This window comes from Acartia tonsa, chromosome 1, assembly GCF_053477335.1.
Source record: "Acartia tonsa isolate MP-2025a chromosome 1, ASM5347733v1, whole genome shotgun sequence".
Classification (NCBI taxonomy): domain Eukaryota; kingdom Metazoa; phylum Arthropoda; class Copepoda; order Calanoida; family Acartiidae; genus Acartia; species Acartia tonsa.
Genome location: NC_137260.1, coordinates 32,366,699 through 32,378,534, shown reverse-complemented (window position 1 = coordinate 32,378,534; position 11,836 = coordinate 32,366,699). Strand labels below are relative to the sequence as shown.

The 11,836-nt window shown below is 28.5% G+C and overlaps 1 protein-coding gene across 1 annotated transcript in view; it reads left to right on the top strand.

Moving 5' to 3' along the window:
• Positions 1-234: 234 nt before the first annotated feature.
• Positions 235-11,836, top strand: part of LOC145330119 (uncharacterized) — a 44,023-nt gene continuing 32,421 nt past the window's right edge. The window contains exons 1-4 of the mRNA XM_080174710.1: positions 235-337; positions 3,919-3,998; positions 6,577-6,632; positions 7,388-7,422. Of these exons, the coding sequence (XP_080030836.1) occupies positions 265-337; positions 3,919-3,998; positions 6,577-6,632; positions 7,388-7,422 (244 nt within the window). The 5' untranslated portion in view covers positions 235-264. The remainder of the gene's footprint in view (positions 338-3,918; positions 3,999-6,576; positions 6,633-7,387; positions 7,423-11,836) is intronic.

The window sequence follows — 11,836 nt, the reverse complement described above, 5'->3', positions numbered from 1 at the left end:
TTATTAAATGTCTATTTAAGGAGGATTAAGAAATTGTGGAACATACAGTCAATGTTAGCGGACATACAGATAGAAAGAAAGACATTACTTAAGTATGAAAAACCAATAAAATACTAACAAACCTTTAAACTTTTTACACTAAAATGTATTATTTAGCTCTCTTTAGTAGGGCATAAGAGAAGTATTCACATTTGATTTTAAAATATTTATAAATTAAGGATTTATGACTGTTTTAGAAAATATCTTGTAAGAAATAAATAAAAAATGCGAAGTCCATTGAATATGAGTGGGTCACCTGCCAGTGCGTTCACACAACCATCTAATAAATATTCTACAGGTAATAATTCAAAAAAAAATTTTCAGAAGAAGTAACTAGATTAAAAATGTTTTGGTAAATTAATGTATAAATTAACTACTAATTAATTCCTGATTTTTAAAATCAATTTTGAAGTTTGAAAAATTTGGTATATTTAATATTTGATTATAATTTTTAGAAAATGAATAAAATTTTGAACTAATTACAATAAGAAAAGTCTTATAAAATAATATTAATTTGAAAAAATTTTATTTTAACTTGCTAATATTTAAAATCTATAAAGAAGTGAATGAAATATGAGAATGTTCAAAATTGACTCTCTGGAATGCAAATGCTACGATTTTCCTTAGGTATTGTTTCAAGAATTTGAAATCAATAGACGTTTCTAACATGACTAAAAAATATTGCAGATGCCTTATCCCAAATTCCTGGATTCAATAAAATTCAAGAGTAAATATTGACGTCTAAGTGAGTCAGACGGATAAAAAAGATATTCATTTTTCTTCATTATCAGTTTTATTTTGATAAATTCTATATTTAGTAACATTTCTTAGATCAGGGTTTTGATACAGGTATAAGGTATAACCAACAAGTGAAATAAATCTTTAACTTTATTTGGGAGCAAATGGAGAAGTCGTCATCTTTACTACATATATCCCCCAACGACAGCTGAAAACCTCTTATAGGTTAAGTGATTTTTTTGAATTAACTTCGTTATTGGTATAAGTTTGTTTTGATAGTATAAACTGAATTAAGCAAGGGCAAATTAAAACAAAAAATAATAGAATTACATTCACATGTTCTACATAAATATTTCCCAAGGCAAATTTGTAAAATATTATAATCAAAAGTTTTCTTATTCATTTTCAATTTCTCCAATCATTCATTTTGAAAAAAAAAGTTTTTTTCATGCTTTTATGAAGAACCTTTGCGTAAATGTAGAATCTTTTTTTACTTCATTGTAAACTAAAAGACAATTAAAATGAATAAAAATCTTCATTATTGTCTGATTCCTTTATGATAGTTTTCTTTAAGATCCTTTGTAAGTTCTTTTCTAATTTCTCGCTGCTATGTCTGTTTGTCTGTAATGGTTAATATAAGACAAATTAAGAATTCTTCATGGAAGTCTTTGTTGAACTTTAATATTGTATTTACATTACATGGAAAAGAAAAAAACAATGATATGATTCTATTAAATATACTAAGTAAGAAAAGTGTATAATGCATAAAGACAAACAAAACTATTACAGTGAGTCTAGAAATGTGCAGGGAAAGTTACCTAATGAAATCAGTATTAATAAATTAGGTTAATAGATTTATTAATATCAACCATATTAGTACAACCTTTTATAAAGTAATACTTACATACTGTGCAAAGAAATACAAAGAGGGGGAATAATCAGCATTTTGAGGATAGGTAAAATATGATATATTTGTTTTTTGTAGCAACTATTTTGGTCCACTATATTACTAATGGATGATCAATGTGCTCATTTACTGTCATTCTCATAAAATAATCTAACATTCTATTTTGTGTGTTTGCTTTTGGGGTTAAAATCTTTAAGACAAACAGTTTACAAAAATTGGGTCAAACAAGGGGATAGATGTATATAAATAGACTTTTAATATTATTCTTTAAATGATTTTGCAAAAAAAACTTTTCATTATAATTATTTAAAAAATTTAGTTTTTATAAACTCAATATCCAGTTAATAGAGTGTGTTTTTTTTATGAGAACTTTTTTGAAAGCAATTTTACCCTACTTATAGTTATCAGATCTTAAAAATTAATGGCTTATTTTCTTCGTTTTTTAATGCAATTAATTGAACAACAAAAAAATATTTCAGTTTTCATTTAAAAAGTACAGTAAAATCTAAAATTCATAACTTAGGTGTCAACATCTAAAAATGGTTTTAGCGCATTTTTCTTATGCCTAAATTTCTACCCTTTGCAAAAAAAAAATTGGATGTTCTGACTTTGGGGGGCCAGTAGATGTTGACACCTAAGTTTTGAATTTTAGATTTTACTGTACTTTTTAAATAAAAACCGAAATATTTTTTTGTTGTTCTATTAATTGCATTAAAAAACAAAGAAAATAAGCCATTAATCATTAAATTCTGATAACTATAAGTGGGGTAAAATTGCTTTCAAAAAAGATCTCATAAAAAACACACTGTATCTAGGTAATTCATGAGATGTTTATTTATGTTACCAACCCCATGTCTATAAATCAAAAAATGAAAATGAAACAGTCCAATGTAAAATAGAAAACCATAAAGATATATTATTCATCCAACACAATTTATATTGTATTGCATTATTTGTATCATTATCATGAGGAAAATATTCTTCAACAAGGAGGATAACATCTAAAGGTAGTGTAGCTCAAAAATAAAAAAAATATTAAAATGAAAGTGTGCTTAAAAGACAAACATGTTAGGTGAAATATTGAGAATTTACCAATTATTAGAAAGATCTTCACAGCAAAATTCAGCCATCTATCAATATTAGTAAATCAGAAAAACACATTTCTGTTATAGAAATTTGAGGTCCTACATGGAAATCACATAAATGCAGCATTTTACAGTATCTCTGACTTTCAATTCTTCTTGTGAATTCAAATGAATGGCAAAGCATGACTGACACTCCAGACTGATGTACTTAAGGGAAATACAGATAGACTTATGGACTAAATAAGTACAGATTATAAGCTCATTGGTCAGCAAAATCTTCTAATAATCCAGTATAGCATTATGGAAATGAGTTAAAAAAATTTATCCACCAAAAAATTCATTTGTTTATGCAAGTAAGTTTAAGAGTAGCTCCCCTATAAAAAAAAAAGATATTTGTTCTAAATCAAGAAACTTTTTTTCCTTCAAATTTACCTTGAAATAATTTAATTCTGTAAATAAGATTTTGGTTTATAAAATTTAATCATTGAGTATCTCAAAACAACTTTTTAAATTTTTACCATTATTGCAAAAACTTATCGAGTACAAAGAATAAGCAAATATTATTAAGTAAGTGTCATAAACATACTTTGTTATCAACAATAAAGTAAAATTTTATGTAACCATTGTAAATTGGGCTATTCATAAGCATATTATTATTTAGTGAATATGGTTATATAACATTTTGTATCTAAATATTTACAAAGTACAGCTACATGAATATCAATGTGACAATGTTGTATGCTTAAGAGTCAATAATAATTTTTTAAAAAGTTTTAAACAATTTTTTTATTATAAGTCTTTTTTATTTTTCTTGATATTGGCAACTATGCAAAACTCTAATTTCATACGAATCTAAAGATAGAAAGTTGTGAAACTGAATTAAATATGCATAAAATGAACTAAAACTATTTAAATTAATATAAATTTCTATGAAAGAAATACTGTATAAACAATTATAATCTATTTATTGACAAGTATTGTAATTGATTCTTTTCCTTGCTTTGTTTCTTTTTAAGATACAGTTAACAGTTGGGTCCCATCCAGATCTTATTAGGTTGGGTTAGGTGGGGGAGGGGGATGGGGCGTTTACGACCCCTGTTATTTCCCTCACAGCTAGATATATACGTTGATATACATATATTTATTAAGGTATGAGTTTATCACCACATAACTCTTCACCAGCTCGAAGAAAAACTCCTGTTTCACCCACACATACACCTTCCTCTCAGGAATTTATCTTTTTATGATATAAAGCTTTCGATCATATTAGTTTCATTTTATTGCTTGTTATATACCTAACACTGAAGATTTTTAAATCCTATTGTATAAAGTCGAATACTTTTATGTTTTTCGAATAAGATCTTGATACAGTTATGGGCTTTTAAGACTTAATGGATTTTTTTTGTAGTTTTTGTATTACCAACCTCCTTAATTACAAGTAAAATAATTTCCTTTAAAAGTCCATTTTCTGAAATTGGTTTGTTTTCACTCTATGAAATGAATCCTTTTATGTCTAGTTTAAATATAGTTTGTCTAGCTTAATTACTTTTCAAGTGGTTAACAATCCAATTTTGTTTACATTTTATAATACAACATTTATAAGAGGTCAAGTGGCTTGTAATTAAAATGTGTGTGCGTGTCTGAGAGAATATGTATGTGCATGTGTGTGTGTAGAGCTCTTAAGAGTTCATGTTCATTGTTCATGCTGACTCGCTGAGAATTGTTATTATTAAATAATATACTGTAGACTATCCAAAATAGATTTAAGATTTTTTTCTGCATTTAAAATGCCTTGCTTTTAAGGGCATTTCTTTATATTAAAATTTCTATATTAGGGTAAAAATAAAAAGCAAAGATAAATTTGGATAATGTTCTTATTAAACTCTATTATCAGTTTAAACCTTTCATGTTTTACTCTACATAGAAGTGGAGTGCAGGCAAATTAAACCAATTTACATGTAAACATGGCATTTATATTTCATTTCATGAATATAGAGAAATGTAATTTATATATTATATTCATTTGATTAAAGTGATGATTGACATGCCTTATGAGAGCTTATTTACATTGACATGATGGGCAATAGCAAGCATTAATATTGTAATACTGAACAATCCAATTTTCCAATAATTGCTTTATGAATACAGTCTTCTTTTTATAGAAAGTAGAAAGGTATTTTTATTTGTCCTTAAAAACTTGCTAACCCCTGAATCAGAAGAGATCCTACTTTTTGGAGATCTTCATATGTGGTTTGAGATGGTTTTATGCAATTTGTTTTTCGGTCATATAATGGTTTTAGGATTTTTTAATGCACTTATCCATAAGTTTACCTATTTTTTTGCCTCCTGGATTATATACTTTGATGATAAAGGATCAAATCTTGGATAAATTATAATAAGGTTATGAAAACTTAGTAAAAAGAGATTGCAGTATTTCATTACAGGTTTATTCTAGCAACTCAGAATAAATTTTGTCTGTTATCATATAAACTTAAAACTATAGTCATTAATTCATTATCAGCATAGCAGATATTAATCGGTTTTGAAGCAATACTGGAAATGCTATTATAAGCCTCATCTATAATACAAAGTAACTTGATGTCTGTCCGTCCGTCCGTCCATCTGTCTGTCTGTCCGTCCGTCTGAAGCTTAAGATCTCGGTAACCACTGATCTGATTGGATTCTACTCTTCAGGGTATATACCTATTGGTCCTGTGGTGGTTTTAAGCTATTTTCTTGGGGGGTGGGACACCCCCAACTCCCCCAAAAATGAAAATTTACCCCCCCCCCCAAAAAAAATTTCTTGAGAACACATTAGACTATGAGCAGCACCAGTAGTTTCTTGAGAACACATTAGACTATTTTTTTACGAATTTTGCGAATTCGTTATTTAAACGAGAAAATGTTTTCCAGCTGGGTAGGTGCGAAAATTTGCGATTCGTTCTGCTGGGTAAGTAATAGAAGATGTAATTATACCTCTTGGGGCAAAGCCCCTAGAGGCTAGGGGCGAAGCCACTAGTTATCAATAAAGTGTAACATCTAATTTTGACATAGATTTTGTAATAAAAATTTATTTAATTTCTAATTATATTAATTTTTGAAAAAGAACAGATTTTTCACTATTATCTAATGTTTAATTTACTAATGTCTATTTCTATTTTATGTAAGAAAGATGATGTTCGTTATTATGACATTTTCTTTTAAATTTGCCTTTTGTCATTACTTCAAAATAAATGTAACAAAACGGCTTAAGGTCATAACTACATGCAATTTGATAAGAAATAAAAAGAATATACATAGAAAAAATATTATTCAATTTAATGCAAAGTATTTTATATTTTAAGCCCCTAGCATTTTAGGTGGGAGGCCAGTAAATATTCTAAAACTATCCTGGGACATATATGTTTCATTGAAAGAAATTTTAGCTGTCTTTCTGAAGAAGCTTCATTATTAAAGCATTAAAATTCTGTCAAACAATAACAGATCTACAGAGACATACATTACAGATAGACAGGCAGATTTAAAAACTTGTAAAAAAACATATGTGGAGGAATTTACAATTTTTAGTTTTAATACATTAGTCATCAAACGGATTCAACCCTAGTAACAAGGGGCTTTGAATTTGAATAGTAAGATAAGAAACATAAAAATAGCATAAAACCTTCCAAAGACTGGAATTTTATAAATAGTCTGAAAAAATCACAGGGCCTATGTGAATCTTCCATAAAATGAAGAACTTAATCGGTTATGTGGTTACGGAGAACATAAAACCTCACTACTTTGGTAAATTGATAAATAATAAATTAGAATCGAGGATGTCATAGTATCACAGAGGAGAATTATTTATATGAATTATCACAAAGGTAAGTGTAAGCATTTAAACAAGAATAGTCTTATGTTTATTAACAAAAGTAACTACGTAGGGATGTTGGCATCCTTGTTTATTTACCTATCTTTGTGCTCTCACACAAAGTCCCCGTTGAGCAATGATATCAACCTCCTTATTTTTGAAATAATAAGACGGGGGTGGTTTTTCCCCTCGTGCTAACCTCTGTGGGGAACCTAAGCCTGCGATGCTACCCATTACCCTATATAACCTAACCTAACCTGAAGTAATAACATAACAATTTATTGTAATTTTTTTGTGTGAAAATTTATAGTTTCAATATAATTTATGGAAACTTAAATCTAGCTCAACTTCTTTGTACACTATTTATACAGATATTCTTGAGAGTTCCAATGTATAAAAGTAGCAGGATATCTATTTGTGTGTCTGTACCTAAGGAACTCGCTAACCACCAATCCAATATCCTTTACAATGTAGCTTCTCATATATCCTGAAAAGGTTTATAACTATTTTGGGGGAGAGTAACAACCCAAGAGAAATCGCCTATAGATTTTTTCTATATTCTTTAAACTAAAATTCAAAATGGGGGTGGTCGACTCCTCCTCCACTCATACCTTAGGTGTTTCTTTACATATTTCTCAAACATATCCGTTAGTTTGTAAAAAAATTGAGTAAAAAATATTTAGATGTTTTTAAAAATTCTAAAATATTTAGTTAATTGATAAAACAAAGAGACAATATTTTTTATTAAAAATGTTTTGTATTGTTTAGAAATGAGAGAGGCGGCAGAGAGAGGAAATTACCAGGTATTCCTCCACAATTTCAATTTTTTTTTGTCAGGGAGAACCCCCACCCCCCCTTCCATAGAACAATTATTTTTTCTTTGATTCACAAATATTAAATAGTTGTATCTTTTTAAAATGTGGTTTGAATTTGATAAACTCAGGTATCTTAAGGGAGAGGACAATAGATGACACACAAATAACCCCTTTTGTAGATAACAATTATTGGTTGAAAATGTAGGAGACTATTAAATTGGAACCAATCAATCAAAATTCAAAGTACTGAAATCAATATTGTATTCTTTCTTTTAGAGGACAAGTAATGTATTAACCTCTCTTTTGTCCTGATAAACTATGAACCTTATAAATTTCTTTATAAATCTAATCACCTTTTCATATTATTAATTTTCAATTTTTATGTCTTAAAATATCTTTATGATCTGTCTAAAAAGTCGATGTCGTAGTTTCTTCAAGTATATCATTGTAGCATATGAGCAGTAAGCATGAAGAAATGTCGTAAATTAAAGAACAAAGGGTGTTGATTTTATGATGACAATTGACTATACCTAAAATTAAATCTATGCCGAATTAAAGACTCGCCAGCGGTTTTGCAATACAATCAGTTAAGCAATTTAAGATAGAATAAGTAAATTTTCTTTTGCTTCAACTTCAAAATTATAAAAGGGGGGAGGGGGGTGTTTTCCATACTCCACTTAGAGCTATTAAAATATTGCTCGTATTATTTTTCATCATTGTACTAAGAAGAGAGATATTGAGAGAGACACATGATTAACTCAGCTGTTCGAAACAAACATTTTAATATATTATTAACTTTGTCTGTCCATCTGAACGCTATGATTTTCTCGGCTACTATTTGAGACTGACCAAGGATTTTTTTTTTGATGATTCCTTGTACCACTGTGCATATAGATCTGGCTAGAAAACCAAGGAGGGAGGAGACATATTTTATTGAAAAAGATGTTGTCGCATTCATTCTTTGGCTCCTTTGGTACTAATATTAAATCTTAATTTTTTTAATCCACGCTTGTCAACAAATCTAGTTTTCAGAATAATCTTCTTTGTGATGAACATCAATTTCTAAATTTGCTTATCCCTTATGATCCCTGCTTGAAAACAATCTAAAATTGTTTTAATTAGCATTCATGAATACGTAAAAAGATATCTCATATTTTTATCATAAAAACGCGCGCATAAGGTCAGCGGAACTTAGTTTTACATAGTTCGTTTACCCATGGCCTGTATGAAAACAATGTGTGAATACACATTACTGCATACTTCCTACTTTTTAGGCAACTGCCATTTGGGAAGAAATTTTTTTTTATAAATTAACCATATCAATAAAATTTTACTGTATATATAAATGTATATAATACTCATTTAATTAATTTATTATTGTTGGGTTTTTTTTCTATGTATGTACACCCAAGAATAATAAATCTAAATCTAAATCTACCCATACCTTGTCTATCAGACGTAATGCTGTATTTATTTTTCCGCTGGACATCTAGTTGCTTGAAATTGTTTTAAAGAATCATTTTTTTGTTGGTCATCCGTTTCTAGAATTTAATAGATGTTACAAAATTATACAAATAAACAAAATAAAACAGTCCCTTCGATTTTTAAAAATATCAGAGTTTATCTTATTTCATAGTTTTAATCCTTTGATTGATGGTATGAAATAAGTAAATAAATATCTGTATGTGTTTTTTTGTTATCTAAAACCTAGATTTTTATACTTTAAACAGTTAGGGAGTTGAATCCATTTTTATAGAAGCAGAAATATAATCTATGATTATGGTTTGGACCCTCTAAAACTGTAATCTACCTTTCCACTTTCCCCTCTCTTGGTGAAGATATCTTCAACGCCGATACGATTTTTGAAATATAAGATTCCACTTTTGTCTCTCTTGTTGAAAAAGATTGGACCTACCCTATTTATAGAATGGCTTCGCTTTTAAAAAGTACACGAAGATAAAGAATAGGTATTCAGCCATGGTAACAATTCATAATCAATCATTTTCATTCGAAAATATTTTTGCACATTTTTATCTCTTACCATCCCACCAACATTTAGAATATTAATTCTTCTGGAAAAGTACATAACACAACACAGCAATTTGAATAATGATAAAAGTTTTTTTTTATCGCATCTTATTTTAGACAGCTTTTCTTCGAATAATAAAACGATAAGGCATAAGATTAATTCCGGTTTTATTAGCCCTAAGGGTTGGAGCCCTGGTCAAACGAAACTGGTATTAACATGAGTTTTTACTTTAGAAAATTGTCAATATTACAACGCTCTGCATGATTTTTAAGTATGTTTGAAAACTGGTTCTAATCCAGCGGATATTATCGGTTTAAAGCCATACTGGAATGTCAGAACATTGTAATGTACAAGTGGCTTCGCCCCATGGGGTGGTTATGCTAAAACCACAAACTTAAAACACACTGTAATGCATACTCCACAAAAAAAAATCAGAATTGTAACTAAATGCCTTAATTCTTTATGGTTGTGTTTATAAAACAGCCTAAAACCTTTGTACCCTCAGTAGATATATTCTATCAAAGACTTAGCCCAAATGTGTTCTGCTGTTAGCAACATTTTAAGCTTTATCCGAACGCACAAACGAACAGAAAAACAACAGGACATCGATTTCAGCTTCTACCAATAACGAAATTAATTCAGAAAAAAATCACGAAAACTATACGCGTTTTTCAGCTGTCGTTGGGGGGCAACACATCGTAAAATTGACGACATCTCCATTTGCCCCCCAAATATTATTTTAGATTTATTTTGCTTGTTGGTCATACCTATTCCTGCATCGATTTACCTTACAATATAGATTAATCAAAGTACATTATTATGTATTTTATAGGTCAATGCCTTATCTTTTTATTAATAAATATTAATCATAAAGATTATAAATATGCATATTTTTAATAGTGAAGCTTTTCTATAATTAGAGTCGTTACGTCCGTCCGTACGTCACGAACAGTTAGCTCTTTTCGTTAATTTAAACAGGTTAGAATTGTCCTATCGATTTCAAACTTTGCATGGTGATTCCTGTATTAGTTAGGTACTATATAGAAAGCGTATCAACTCTATAATCGTCACCACAATGCCATTATGTCCCTTTTAAACATATTGATTTTTTCTGATTTTCTGATTTTTGGAATATGAATGCCTAGAATAACAAAGTACAATGTAATAAGCGAAGCATATCTATAATCAATAAGCTATAAAAATTGGAAAGAATCTTAATGAATATAATAGATTTGAAATCTGCATAAAATTTTAAGGATTTTTTTTTATAAAATTCGTTTTTTTGTATAATTCATTATTTAAAAGCGCAAATCCAATTTAAGTTAATAAATTTTGACCAATAGGATAGGTGGATTGGAAACTACCTGCGCTCTAATTGGTTGAATGATGTACGTCACTTAAGCTTCTCCAATCAGGGCGCAGATAGTCTTCAATCCACCAATCACAGATGTCAAAATTATTTAACTTAATTTGTATTTGCGCTTATAGATAAAGAATTATACAAAAAACGAATTTTATAAAAATTCCTTAAAATTTTATGCAGATTTCAAATCTATTATATTCATTAAAATTCTTTCCAATTTTTATAGCTTAATAATCAAGTCCTTAAAAATTTAAGTATGTCCTTAAACATTATCATGTATTAAAGCATTTTTCAACAAAGTGTTAATGTTCGTTTGTCCTACCGTTTCAGAGCTTCAACTTTTATGGAGGTTGTATCCTTGTTTTACAAAATTATAATGTTATTCATGAGTGTTCATAAATATAATCTCTACAATCAAATAAATTTTATAACATTATTTTAGAATTTTGATAAAATGTAAAAACTTTTTAAACATAAACCAATATCTCCATATTTACTTTGTAAAGAAAAATTTAGTTTTGAAACAGATGATGTTTGTTTAAGTTTGAAAGATATTCTTTTAAGATATACGTGTACTTAACTTCAGGGATATTAGGAGATAAGACAATGAATGATAAAATATTATACGTACTCAATGATAATAAACAAAATTACCCTTCTGTGAATTTATATTTTTGGTTGAAAAGTTTGTACACTACTGGTTTGGAATCAACCATCAATTAAAGTTTTTGTAGTAACAAATAAGAAAACTTGGTTATGAAACTTTGTGTACCAGTATAATTTACAGTCCAATGTCTCCTCCCTCCCAAACTTTGCATTATTTTAAATATATGGGCAGTAAACCTAGTTACGTCATAGTTTTCAATATTAAAACAAAAGATATTATGAAAATTTGATAACTGAGAAGTTTTTACAATTATGTGGCCCTAACGAATGGCTTTATATCTACTTGTTAAGATTAGTTACCATTTACACATCTTCCAAGAAGATTCCCTTAACTATATGAAATA